The 14,853-nt window shown below is 41.1% G+C and overlaps 1 protein-coding gene across 1 annotated transcript in view; it reads right to left on the bottom strand.

The window, feature by feature from the left end:
* Positions 1-14,853, bottom strand: part of LOC115332174 (neprilysin-4-like) — a 74,299-nt gene that overhangs the window by 15,641 nt on the left and 43,805 nt on the right. Inside the window, exons 9-14 of the mRNA XM_040216240.1 lie at positions 11,910-12,147; positions 9,234-9,329; positions 9,081-9,158; positions 5,555-5,670; positions 3,621-3,679; positions 1,983-2,034 (exon numbers count right to left, since the gene is read on the bottom strand). Coding sequence (XP_040072174.1) covers positions 1,983-2,034; positions 3,621-3,679; positions 5,555-5,670; positions 9,081-9,158; positions 9,234-9,329; positions 11,910-12,147 — 639 coding nt within the window. The remainder of the gene's footprint in view (positions 1-1,982; positions 2,035-3,620; positions 3,680-5,554; positions 5,671-9,080; positions 9,159-9,233; positions 9,330-11,909; positions 12,148-14,853) is intronic.

Below are 14,853 nucleotides of genomic sequence, written 5' to 3'. Positions count from 1 at the left end.
CAAAATTCCGCGGAGTTACCGAAGTATGCGGCTTGGCACGAAGCGAGGGGACATTTTGATTCAGCACGACAAAGCCCTCCCTAACACCAGTCTCAAAACCCATGAGACAAACGCTTGGACTGTAATGTCCCATCTCTTTATAGTTCTGATTTTACCTCTCAAATTGGAATCTTTTTGGCCCTCCAAAAGGTGGACTTGGCAGAACAAAGTTTCAAAACGACGAGAGTGTCATTCGTGGGGTCCAGACATGACTATGTAAAAATAAAATAAGCTGGTACGGGGTGACATGCATGCCCTTATTTTGTGCGAGCGCAAAACCATAAAGCTAGGCGGAGCTTCTGTAAAAATAGAATGTAGGGCTGAAATGTGAAGTAATAGTTTGTGGTGATTTTTAACAATTTCAGTAAACAGTTTCCCTCCAAAAAAGAGGAGGCATTACTTTCTGGGCAATACTCGTACAATTACGTTACATTTTTGATGAAACACAAGACTAAGGAAACACGAAAGTTGACACCAAGGAACGTCTATGGGCCACACTAGAATTTCCGAAAGCTCCTGACATACCTTTCAGCAGTTCCTGAGAGTTTTGAGACGTCCGTCATAGTTTTAAAATAAATCTTGATGAATTGTTGAAGAGTCTTAGAGGTAAGTTACATTTTTCTGAGAAGCATGTGTTGTATGCCAAAATATTTCCCGGGAAAGCACGTGACCCGTTCAAATATTTTTAATTCGTTTCAAGGATAAGCCACGTGGCCCTTCAAGTTACATGCGTCTGAGAAGCCGTTTGTTCATTTTGTATGGGGCGGCCGTAAGGAAAGTTCGCTCAGAGTCGGCTTGCTGTCCCATGTGTGGGATCTATCTCCTAGAGCAGCTCAGTGTGCGGATAAGGAAGCAGGCTTCTCAGTGCCCTGCTTCTTGTATCGAGTAAGCCGCACGGCTTCGAAAGATCGTCCATCGAGCGAAAAGAAACGCCGGGGACTCCGCCGCGACGGCACCAAGCGCAGCACCATGACCGTGCTCAAGATTTTTCAACGGCAGCGGGCGTTGGCTTCGCGTTCGTGGTTTTTGTTAAACATATTACTGAACGTGTGTGCGTCTGGTGCCCCCACTCAATTGTAAGAGTTTAAATACCTTACATCTCAGAAATTTATCAGCGGAATTGTGAGTACCTCGAACGATATTTTTGACGAAAAAAGAGCTCGGTAGCCGCAATTTGGTCTGATGGCTTCTTTCTACACTGCTTGCGCCCGTGTTTGAGTACACGTTGGTACTTATTTTTTACGAGTTTGAACATGCATGCAAAAGCAAACGTAAAAAAAGCAAACTTCCAATGACATTTTAGAGCCTGCATTTTCGGTCTGTGTCTCAAAATCACCTGGGCGTCTAAGGAATTGAAAGGCTAAAGGGTCGGAAAGGCTGAAGTGTCTGAAGGGCTGTGGGTTTGGAGGAATGAAGGGGTTTTAAGGACTGAAGGAATTTGAAACACAGCTATGTCTAGAACTTTCAAGGGCATTAAGAGTATGAAGGTTTGTTTTTAATAGGGTAGGTAACGTGTAATGAAGGATGATTCTCATATTTTGAAAAGTACAACTTTATCATGGCATTTGAAGTACATTTCTGCAATAAGTTTAAAATTGATTGCAACCGTGTGCTCCAAGGAAGGGCGTTATTTTATCTTGTTCTTTAGAACTTCGCGTCTGACAATGGGACTAGCACAGCCCGTAACACTGAACGTATTTGATGTAAGGTCATGTTTTCCGACAGGATTGTATAACTCAAATGAGAAGAAGCTAAAAGCTTCCAGAGAGAAAATAATAACGCAATCGAGGTTTTAAATTATGCGGCGCATAAAACGAATGAATGAACTACGCACTTAACCACTAAATTAAATAGCCTTATGGCTCAAAGTTGTTTTCTCTCTTGCAAATATCTTAGAGAAAGTACAGGACGATTTGAAGGCAGAAGATACTCGGTATACTTACACTGGAAGTTGGTATGCGTAGAGGGGCTCCTGTAGCACTCCGGCACATAGTACTTCAAGTAAAAGAGAGGCACAAATAAAACCTCAAAATTTATGTATGTTTCTTGCAGCGGTAATAATTGCTGCTAGTATTATTAAAAAGAGTACGAATAATATGGTCTATTAATTTAGATATTTAACTTCAACGAACACGCCTATATTCATAAGGGAAGTGAATACAGAGAACAGCAATTAAATTAACTGATAATAAGTATGCTAAAATACACTAGTAATTCCAGGAAAGAAGGGCGGAAGATTTTATAATAAAGAGACGGTTGAGCTATAAACTCGATGTTGAATGTCTGACTCTTAAAATTTGTTGTGAAGTTTAGAAGTATGATTGTGACGAGCTGAGTGATAAGACGGTGTAAGCGTTAGTCACCAACAGCCGAATTGGTGATGAAGGTAAAGCTTGTGAAATAAGCAGTGACAACGAGCAAGAGGGAAAAAAGTACAGGTCGTGCTAATAATTCCTTCATGTTAGCTCAACTGCCCGCAAGAGCACAATAAGTATAGCGAGGGCGCTTCCGGTAGACAAGGCCACCGCCGGCGTACGTACCGCGCCAAAGTTAACTTGGGTCGTTACATGTTTTCTACTTTGTGCTTGCGAAAAGTAGACCCTACACAATAGTCTAACAAGCTGGAAGCTTTATGAATCTTTAAACATTGAATGGATGAACAAAATACTGTCCAATATTGTTCTCTTATAATTAAAGACATGTTTTAGAACATTGATATAACATACATCGTAAAAAGAGAACACCTTTCAAGCTGCCCAGGCCAAATTTGAAAGCACACGACGGCGCATGTCATCGCCCCCGTCGCGTCTGCTGAAAGAGCGACGGTCGCACTTCCTTATGCTCGGTATACGAAAATGTGTGGCATTGTCAAACTCCACATCGCAAGCGTAGAGTTACTTACTCTACGCCTGCATCGCAAGCATCTAAAGTTACTCTAGTTTAGTTAACCAAGCCTGCGGTTTGCATTGCCGTTAACATATCTAACATGAGTTCCAGGAGAATTTAGAGGTTCTACCGATTCCAAGGTATATTTAAGCTGAAACAAACGCTAGCATTTTCGGAAATGTAATGTGTAGGACGTGCAGTGTTAAAACGGGACACTCATTGGCTTATATTTAGCAGCTTATCATTTCATCATCCGAGAACCCCAGCAATGGGCAACGTATAAATATACGTTCGAGGCTGGTAAATATCAAACTATCCAGTTAAATTCCAGTACATAACGCTGTCATCACCAAAGAAACGAATCGAAAAGTAGGTATTATGTACTGGATTGGTTATATCGATTCAAAATACTAAACAATTATTTAGCTGGCGGTACGCCAGAGTCCAGAAAGACTAAAAAAAACTTGCTAATATTAGCATTGACAAAATGTAAACATTCGGGAAAAGGGAGATATTCAGGTAAGTACAAGAGGGTCAAATGTTAAGGGAGTAACTCTATAAATCAATTCCACCGAGCTATACTGAAAGTATTTTCTATTTTTATAATAATCATGTAATAAGAACCTTTTAAAAACAATTTCAAATTAAAAACAATGACCATGCTTAGCCATAATTCACAATCAGTTTTCACTTACTGAAAGAGTTTGTTACGGGCTTGTACTCTCCATTCACTTCAGCTGCATCTCTTGACCATCTGAATTGCAATTTAAATTGTTCGAGTACTCTTGCCGGTCCGATAATAAATGCGGGTATCCGCCCCATGATGTGAAACTCTCAACGAAGAAACATTCTACAGAGGATCGCAATGGCGTTGGCGTCTTTTTAGGAGACCACATAAATTTGTTTTATACCATGTTGCCTCAGGATTTACTACAAAGCTGTCATGGGACTGCGAACTCAATTGTTGGAATTGTGATGATATTAGCTCACGTGAGCTAAAATTGAAAAAAAAGTTTGTTCAAAAAACGAGCATTGAGCGATATATTTCTTCAATGTGGTATGTGGCATGTGGCATGTCGATGTGGCATTTGAATGACCGAAAGACAGGTAAAAGAAGATTGATTCAGTTCATTCCCTTACATTTTACGAAGATAAACCTCACGTGGCCTATTCAAATCACTAATGGGCTTATAAGAGCTAGGTTTTTACGTAGACACCTCTGCGCTAAATGGCACCGCAGCTTGTTAAAACAGCCATTTCCCCGGTCCCTTTAAAGGTCCAAGTACCATGGGGACCACTTTATATTGCAGGTTATGGTAAATCATCTCCAGCTCTGCCACAGCCAGACCTTCCAAAGTCAGTAATTCAAGAAAAGTAAGATGTCTTTCCCTAAAATTAAACCATAAAATATTGCACTCCGTTTATATTTTTTGTGAAATTCAACAAGATTCTCGATCATTTTGTTTAATTTAAATGCAACTCGACGTAAAGCAGCAAGTCTCATCTTAAAAGCACATATTGACAAATTTGTTTGATACCGTAAATGTGTTGGACACTATTTTTATAAAAAACAATCCTATGTGAAAGGCATCACAGTTAGCTAGCGGGTAGACATATGGAAGTTTTGTATATTCTCGTGGGCTTTCTTTAAACACCAAGACAATTCAAACAAAAACAGCCACTCTGTTGAGAACAACATTATGAATGCGTTCTGCGAGTACTGTATTGGACGGTTTGCTCACTCAAAACAATAATAAATGTTGGCCAATTAATCTGTGTCGATTAGACAGTTTTGCACATCGCAAAAATTACTTGCTCAATAGAATTGAGAACAATACTGCTTTGTTTGACATGTGTAGCATGTACCAGCTTTTTTGAGTCTTGGCAGATGTTAGCTGAAACACCCTGTATGAATGGCTGCTGGCGCTAAAAAAAGTACTTCTTGGTTCAAATATAAACTCGATGCCATTGAGTGTGCATCCTTGTGTTTCACAGAGAAGTTTTCATTACGAAGCTGAATGTAATATTAGCGCCCAATGAAGCTCAATGAATACAGTGCTTATTGCTTATTGTTCTTGTAGTGTGGTAACTTGCAAACACTGATATTGTTAACATTACATTGTACGGGCCTGGCAATCTTTTTAGAGAAACAAAACAAAAATACAATGCTTCTTTTATGCGAAATATAACTAAGCATTGTGGGGAGATCTTAGTAATTATTAATTTTTTTGTAGTCTTTCCCGTCTTATTTTCTTATTGCCTTACGTACAAAAATATCTCCAAATAAAAAAGCGCGCTTTGTGCTGGAATAAGCGTGATTGTACAAACGAGCTGATAAGCAATTCTCTAAAAAAAAAAAAAAATAAAAAGACGAAAGAACACGAAAGAGTGGACAAACACAACACAGACCCAAAGAAACAGTTTTTGTTCCTTGTCCTCTAGTCCTTTGTTGTTTTGCGCTGTATTTTTAGGCACAAAGTAGTACAATTCCTTGCTTTTTTTTCTAAGCATTTCATTTGCCTCTCATTCTATATTGTTACAATCGGCAACATATATAGCGTAAACCTCTGTTTTCGAAACAACAATATATGAACGAACAAATATTCATGAATAAAAAATAAATACTTACTCTTTAGTCTTGTCTACTGGTGTATGTAGTTTTTCCAGATTAACGTGCAAATTATTCTCTAGTACAGACTTCACCATTGTAACATAAAGCGACTTCTTCTCATCCAACTTAGGAACCTATTATGTCAATTGAAGAAACGAATCCCTGTTATTTATGAACCAATCAGTCCAAGTAGTTTAGTGAAGCACCAACAGGATAATATTGAATCAGGCTATTGGGCCTCTAGACCCCTACCATGTTTCAAAACCAAACGTGGGAACGTAACAGCTCTAAAAAACTTGTCTTTTTTTGTCTCGCCATTTTTTAGTTTGAATGTAATAAATATCGAGAAATGTTCTATGTATAGTCCCTTAGTGTTGCTACTTTTGAAGTTTTTGTTTGTTTACTATCTCAATACGCAACATATTTTCTTTTCGTAAAAACAATCTGTGACAAAAATTGGAAGCGACCTTTATCTCGACATTCTAAAGGCGTCGAATGCCTTATTTAGGGAGCGTTGGTTTTGATTTGTTTAGAATATGTCAAACAGTCTTTCCTAGGTGTGAAGTCACGCGGCGTCAATATTCCTCCTAAATTTAGCGGTAAAGCTGAATTGGTGCTTAGGCCGCGTGACGTCAATTTTTACAATAAAGTTAACGGGAAAGTTTAATTTTTGTATAAGTCACGTGACATCAGGTTGCTTGATTAGAATTTTTCTGCTAAATTTATCGGGAAACTTCAAGGCATTTTTGGCACGTCATGGGGATTCCTGCACTAAATTTAGAGGAACAATTGACCGAGAATAGGTCAGACATCAATTTCAACGACATGGAGACTGAGCTGGCGTTTATATCACGTGACGTCAGGTCGCGTTACGTCAATTGTTCCACTAAATGTAGCGGGAAATGCACAGACGAATGTACGAACGGATAAATGTTTGGATTGGGGATTCCGTTAAAAGCACTTGTAACTTTAATCTATTTTTTTTTACTTTCGCCGTTGTATGAATGGAACAGCTGCCCGACATGCCTCCAGTTAATTGCTTTGAGGGAAGTTCGCGATAGAACAAGCTTCCACCAAACAGTGAAAGAGAATATTGCCAAATAAAAGCTCAGAATGTAAATTAAGCTAGCACTGTGCTCTGCTCCTATGTTGAGGGAACCGATCATCAAGAGGGAGTTCGCGCTCCGTACAGACAGCTTCACGACATGTGTGGACACGGTTCCTCAACAAAAGCGCGACGCACTTCTCCACTCCGTCTGTTACGGAAGCCGACAACGCTACCGCGCGAGGCGCGATGTTGGGGTATTGAACGCGAGTGTTTGGCGCTTGTGCGGGGCCTCAAAAAGTTTCATATCTACCTCTATGGTATTGCGTTTTCGGTTCAAACTGACCATCAACCGCTGCATTACTTTACCCAAGCCAGGTATCTGAACGGTAAAGAGTCACGTTGGAGCCTCGCCCTGCGGGAATATTTTTTCGCGTTGAGCACATCATGAGATCAAGAAATCTGAGGCAGGCTCTATGAGCCGTTTACTCTAATATGGCGCGTGACCGTTGTCTTCCTTCACTTGAACTTTAAATATGCTTTCATTTTTTGATTGTAGTGCTTGTATTTCTATACGGGGGAAGTTCGTGTAGCCTGTCTAGTTTTGCTTGAACTTTCGATAGGCAAGTTCTTTTTTTTCAATCGCATTGTGAATACTTTTTTACGCAGGAAGTTAGCGTATTTTGCCTAGTTTTTTAACGTAAAACAAATCGAAAAGCGGCATTCTTGTGAAATGCGAGACCAAAAAGCATGACCGGTCTTTCAATATTTACACCATGGTACGGGCCCGCGTGTCGCGAGATGAGTCGTCGACGACCGAGGCTAGAACACGTAATAAAGAAGAATAAAAGTACAAGAAGAAGAACAGAAAGCCGAGACACAATGAAGAAAGGCAACAAGAGACGGAACGCCAGGGTCCGTCCACTGGTCTACGTCCATCTGGGTGCGTCCCAGCTTTTCAAGACCTGGAATAAAAGTGTCCGCCTACCACCCCCTGGGTTCGTTTCGGCTCTTGAAGACCGGGGACTCGAAGGTCCGCGTGCTCATTTAATTCTATTCGGGCTCATTCCGGCTTTTCAAAACCGGGAGCTCAGAGGTCTTCCCGTTCGTCTACCTCCATTTGGGTTTATCCTGGCTCGCCACGTCTGGGAAGCCAAAGGTCCACCTGCTCAGCCGCTCCACCTTCGCGGGGATCAAGAACCTCAAGCCACCGATCCAACCCGATGACATATTCCAAAGCAACGTCAAGTGCTGCAATGGATCTACCGGCTGCGTACATGCTTGTAGAAAAACAATATCTTAGGGCATGAACTTTTGCACACAGACTGAACATTTAGCGCACATCATTTCCCGATATATCACCCACATAAGCTTTCCTTATTGATACCGTCTTTGTAACTGTGTCTTACTTGCTTCGTTGCTTAAATATTTATCTAATCAAACCGTCCCGTTCTCATGAATTTGAAACAGAAGAACTAAATACATAATGACAGATTCCTTCTTTGATGTTCATCTAGGGTGATGGCACAATCTCACTTGATGCAAAACGATAAAAACTCAGATTTGCTATGCTGTGCGTTCCTCAAGTCATCACTGACTTGAATATAGCGTCTGTTATTATTCCTTATGCACTGATTCTGCTATTCACCCATGACAAATTGGGCACAGAAGTTCAGGTTGTTTTTAGTTGGTGCGGATTTTTAACATATGTATTTACTTACACTCGTACACTGCGCGACACTGTTGGCCCGAGCACGACATCGGCGCTTTTTCACCTTGAAACAAACCCATTTCAAAATTCTGCGCCATCTGATGACTCAAAAAGGAATTTCACCTTCGCCAAACTAATGGGCGTCATAAAGTTTTTTTTTTTTTATTTTATCGGGTATCGTCACTTGCTTATGCCATGGCAGATGAGAATCGGTTCTTTAGTCACGTTATAATTCCTGTTTGATACATGTCATTTTCGATGGTATGAAGTTAATAAGTGATTAGTACAAAGGAGCGACCCATAAGCCCCCTGGTTAAATTCCAGCCTTCAAAAGGCTTTGGAGCTAAACTTGTGCTAAGAAATCGCTTGGAGCACACTCCAATGTAAACGCTTACACAGCCGTTCTACCTACACAGTTGTGCGTCGTGCTCGACTGACGTCTCTAGCGTTCAGGCAACATAGATTATCAAATTGGAAGTTTCTTCAACTTCTTCCTTCAACAGCCTCAAAAAGGCAACCATAAGCTTGGCAGAGATGCCATCCACTGAGATGATGATTATGATCAACGTTGCGAGACTGATTTTGGAAAGGGCTTATTATATTAAGATTCATATCTTACCGCTTAGGTTATTGCTCCAAATTAGCACTTCCCAAAGTTTTGATGAAAGCATTTCGATAAAAAAAGAATATTTGTTCACTTTAATAGAGTCGCGCAGTGTACGTAGAAAGGCGTTCCACCCACAAGGCAAACCTATTCACGATGAAGAAATAGATTCAAAATAACTCACATATTTAAACAATTCATGAATTTGAGAAGTCTGCAAAACCCAGTCGGAATATCCTACGGAAATTCCCATTTGGTCAACCTGCAAATAAACCGAGAGGTGAGAACTATATTTACCCCGCAGCCACCATGGCTAGCATAAGCTAATAGCGCATACCTTATCCTGTGCAGCTTTTCTAGTCGAAGCCTGTAGCCAAGTCTTGTCAACCAATGTCTTCAAGGCTTCTTTCACTTTGTTGGTAATTTCCCTTACCTGTTAAGTAACACGTAAAAAACAAAAACAAAAAACTTAGACATCTACAGTTTTCCGCTCAGGAAAGGTCCAAGCTGTCGTAAGTAGCACAAAAAGCAGCGGTCGTGTTCCTTTATTGCTTCATATTGTGAGCTTGCTGCTCAGCAGCTCTGAACTTTAATTTGTGATCCTAACAATACACGTAAATAAGCTGGCCGTAAGGTTTATGTCAATCTTACAGCCGAAGTAGTCCTACTTAATATCATGCAGCACAGATTATTAAGGAAGCTGTTAACTTCGGTGAATGAAAAACGCTGTAAAACCCCATACCTACATGAATACCTCGCTGTATAATACCAGACTTGTCGTTATGTCTAACTGGAGTGATGAATATTTTTTTCAGCGTTTCATATCGCATTTTATTTTTACCGACCGACAAAATGGCACAATTGAATGTTGTTTTAGTTGCTTGCGTCGCTGATGTCTGACGTGGTTAATTAAAAAAAAACACACGTAAATTGTTTACGCAGCTGTTTGTTGCAGGTAGTATGACACCACTGGTCATCCGTTGACAGGTGTAAGGGTTATTGCGCAAGCATCCGATGCCTCAAGAAGCAGTATTCCAGGCAGCTGGCGAGCCACCGATGACTTAAGAAGCAGAGCGCATAATTCCCTTTTGATTTCACGGAGCCTCCAATTTGAAGTCTTTGATTGCAGTACTGTTATGTGGTTCTGAAGCACATATTGGGCGTTCCTGTCTGCTGTAGGCATTATCTTACTCTAGGTACTATATAAACATTACAAATAAATTTAGATTTGTTTTGCAGCGACGCATATACAGGGGCGGTTTGTTTTTAATCTTAACATATTTGTTTAAAGAAGTTTTCAACTTTAGTGTACTACTACGCTTCTCACGCGCTCAAAGTCTTTCTGAAAATTACCGACTTATAGGCTTGCGTTGACGCTCAGCAAGTTCATAATTGCAATTATATGTCTATTTTCACTAATTAAAAAGGTTATTAGTAATGTTTAATTTAGTATTGAACTAATTAGTAAGTATTGCGCATTTTCTGACGGCCGCCTCCACGAGTAATACGGCCCCGAGAAAAATATATTTTTACCTGCAATACACTAATTGTAGGAATTTTTGTCGCTTACATAAAACACCCTGTATATCTACACAGTTGTTCACTCTTTCCATGTTAGCCTTTAAATAACAAATGCAAAGGAAAAAAAAAACATTGAACAGCCTAGATGGAAAAAGAATGTTTTAAAACAAATTTGCAATCAAGAAAAAACATTTTGGAGCTCTATTTACGGCACGAAACGAATTTGTAGTGCCAGCCGCGAGAGCTGCCGCTGGTCGCGTGGTAGACCTGTGCGCCGACGCCACGCGTGAACCGGCGGCCGCACGCTGAGCGTTCTGCGCCGCCGGTTCACGCGCTTCTCCTCGCCGCCGCCGGCGCGCAAGTTCATCTGCTCCAGGGCGCCGATGCCATCATCTGACAGGCGCACGGGTCTATCACGTCTTCTTGCGGTTTTTTAGAAGCTTCCTTTGGGCCCTAAAAAGGTGTTCAGACGAGGGAGAAATCCCGGGGATTTCTTCCCGGCGCGCGCGCATCACGAGACGAACACGCGAGGCTTTTCCACATCGCAAAGCCTCACGTCTTCGTCGCGGGTTGCTCGTGCCGTGGAGGAATCTCCGGAATTTCTCCCTCGTGTGAATACCCCTTAAGAGTTACTTATTAAGCTTCGTTTTTTGATGCACTTCAAAACGAAAACGATTAAGGAACTTTTAGAGACCAAAGGAAGCTTCCGAAAGAACGGAAGCACCACGTGACAAATAGCGGTCACTTTTGCGCGGCGCCCGCGGGCGCCAACTACAAATTTGTATCGCGCCGTAAATATAGCTATAAAAAGGTTCTTTTTTGTTGTAAATTCGTTTAAAGACTTCCTTTTTCAAACCAGGCTGTTTAAAAAAATTTGTTTATGTCCTTCGCATGTGTGCTTTAAGAGTCAGATTTGTAGGCGTATCATTGATGGAGTCATAGTGAGGTACGACATATCTGAAAGAAAATCTCTTCCCCCAAACGTGGAGTAAGAAACAAATGGCATAAAACAAACTTCAACATTTCGTGAGAAGCACTGTCAGTTATAGTCACACTAAATATTGCAAAGAACTAATCAGATTCTCTTTTTAACGAGTCAACTTATTATTAGCGTAACTTGAACTCCCAAGAGTAATTTTTTTCAACTGTCCTAATTACTTTGACATAACATTCTGTATTTAATTTAGAGTTTCACCCGCACTAAATTACCATTTAATATGGCGAGCTGAATGAGCATCATTTACTTATCTAATGCACATTTTTTTTAGAAGAACAGGTAACAACATAAGGACCTTATAACTTGTCTTAGAACTTACCAGTGGGAGGACTGTGTTTTTTCTGACTTACATTGGTGTAGACTTACAAAAACAAAAAGAGGCTCAATTTCTAAAAGCACGTCACTGACGAATATACACTAACACAAACAAATTTCTTTTGTACATTTCAAAATATTTTAAAATGGTAAGATTAGCAAAATAGTATGCATGCTCACCTCGTTCCGAATACGTTGGTCGCTAAAATATGTCTTAACATACAGGTGACCGAAAGCGTGCTTCATAGTAACCATGAGGTCGCTTATGCAGATGCTCGTAAAATCCGGCTCTTGTGGTTCATTGAAAGTAGGATTGACGGTTTTCAAGAAATGTGTGTATAGGAAAAACAAATCTGATTTTGAGTACTTAATGAGCTGAGATAGGTATTTATACCCAAGAAAGTTATAGAGCTCATCCCTGATAATGCAAAAAGAAACAAGAGCAGAAAACATCATGAGTGGGACGTGGAACTTAGTAAGGTGATTTTTAAGTGTACAGGCACTGCGTCATGCTTTTAAGGCGGAAGTACTATATTAGATGTACATGTGCCAAGCGCTTTTTACAAACAGCGCTTGGCGCAAATGCGGGTTGATTTTTAAACAGCGCCAAGCGCTGTTTACAAACCAACCCGCACTTGTATATTCCCCCCCCCCCCCCCCCCCCCCCCCCCCCCAGGTGCCAAGGTGTCTGCACTGCGCGTGCGTCAAAGCTACATTCGCGTGAGGTCAGGTAACTGGTCATGCCCAGTGCTGGAGGCACGTTCACACCAACGGCTATGACATGGGTAGCGCTGGTCTGTAAACTTTATGCGCTCGGACAGATGGCTAACAAACGTCAAAAATTTTTTAGTAACCTGCCGTATCATTTATATAAAGACAATGCACGTTTAATATTCGTAAAATCTAGATATCATATTTTGTCAATGTTACTTTTAGATCCAAGGATCGTTTTTGTAGCTTGTATATTTACCCCAAGTAATATTTCCTAACAATCAAGATTGAAAACGACAAAATTTCTCAATTAATAGCTTGTGCAAGACATATTAAATATTTAAGTGTGCACAAGAGTCAGGCACGATAATATTTTAAAGCTAACAAAAATATTGCACTTATAGGCATTAATTATACTTTTTTTGTGTGTCAGCCTTTGGGACTAATGTAACTTTCTACGCAGGGATTCTTAATGAACCTCAGGTTTTCTTTTACGTTAATTCAAGAATAAATGAATAAATACGCCGAGCTGCTCCAGGATAAAAACCGGACGCTTTAGCTTTATGCACGAACATTATATAAGGGTCTTAGGTCTGTCTGGGCACGTCTGCTCGAAGCGCTAACCGCGGCGAAAGTTAGCCGCAGTACTTGTGAGAGGGATTTTAAAATCACGGGACTGGCCTCGGTAGGGATGCGGGAAAACATGGCGGTGCTCCGGAGAGTGAGCGCCACTGGCTTTGGAACTAATATGTCGTCGTATCTGCAATACCGGGCGCGTTAGTCAGCAACAAATGGTGCAGGAGGCTTTCGCTTTGCCTTACCTCACTTAAATTATCGCAAAGCCTGAGCAATAACCTCGCCGCATTTTTTAGATAGTCTTTCGATTCTGGCCATTCCTAAGCCTAAATGAACGCGATAATTGTCGGCATGGCAACGTCTTTGGAAAGCGGATTGCCTTGACTCAACTGGCCGGGTATTGATAGCACGCAAGAGCAGACAGCGTCCCAATAGACCTTTTTCTAAATTTCCCAAGCACCGAGGTACATGCTACGAGTGTAGTTACACGCGCTGCACGTGCTGGCGTCTGCAGTAGTAAATGTTTTAAAACAGAAAGTCTGAAACAAATTTTGCCTTGCACGCGCGTTCGTCAAAGCCTTATTATGATTATTTACTCCGAATCTTTTATAAGAGAAAGGCCAGCACGCGCGGTCTGTAGAATTACACCTTCAGCGTTCTCCTCGATGCTTGGGTAATTTAGAAAAAGGTATATTGGGACGCTGTCTGCTTTTGTGTGCCATCAATACCCGGCCAGTTGAGTCAAGGCAATCCGCTTCCCAAAGACGTTGCCATGCCGACAATTATCGCGTTCATTTAGGCTTAGGAATGGCCAGAATCGAAAGACTATCCAAAAAATGCGGCGAGCTCCTTGCTCATGCTTTGCGATATAAGTGAGCTAAGGTAAAGCGAAAGCCTCCTGCACTATTCGTTGCTGACTAACGTGCCCGATATTGCAGCTACAACGACATATCAATTCCAAAGCGAGCGGCGCTCACTCACCGGGGCACCGCCAGGTTTCCCCGCATCTCTACCAAGCCCAGTCGTGCGATTTCAAAATCTCTCTCCTAGGTACTGCGGCTAACTTTAGCCGCGGTTAGCGTTTCGAGCAAACGGGCCCTGGTGTCTTAAACTTCTAATTCTCATAAATAGTACGGGGCGCTTGTTCTACTGGTTATTTATATACAACGTCTCAGATATTCCCCAGATATTCCCCGGCCTCAGATATTCCCCACATATCGAACTTCACCCAAACGTTGGGTAGGGTTTTGACAACTTTATGGGAAGGTCATTCGGGTTCGGCTGACTTTTGACCCTTTTTGATGCACCGTGTCTGGAATGCGTAGGGTTGTCTATGTGGTACTAGCCCCGAGCATGAGATGAACCCGTCTAGAAATAGCAATTTAGCAGGTACATTCATAGAAGTAGCGTGACGTCTGAAGAGCACTTGCGCACGTTATATTTTCTACAAGCTCTTGGTATAGTCAAAACTTTTTAGGAATTGATATTTGAATCCCTACTAAACTGTGTCTAGTTCTCTGATACCAGAGTTGCAGAAAAATAACTAAAATAAAATATTTTCCCGGTAGTAATGGAAACCCTACTTCCGAAGAATTCGGCGGTGCATGGTTGTTTTAATTGAGAATGCGAGCTGAAGATCGAGAAAAACACAAGCTTGACGTGACATCTGAATCAGATGATAACATAATTTAGATGCGTTTTAGATAACAAGAAACCCTTTCTCGATTCCTTTATGTGAGACTGATTTGGCATTTTGCTGCATTTTGAAATGTATGTTTGGCAGTGGATCATATTGTCTGGTGTTTCTTGTAAGAAAAAATTGATTGTTAAATTTTTT

This window comes from Ixodes scapularis, unplaced genomic scaffold, assembly GCF_016920785.2.
Source record: "Ixodes scapularis isolate PalLabHiFi unplaced genomic scaffold, ASM1692078v2 PGA_scaffold13__105_contigs__length_92229423, whole genome shotgun sequence".
NCBI classification, from domain to species: Eukaryota; Metazoa; Arthropoda; class Arachnida; order Ixodida; family Ixodidae; genus Ixodes; species Ixodes scapularis.
Note: the sequence above shows the minus strand (reverse complement) of the source record. Positions and strands in the feature narration are given on the sequence as shown.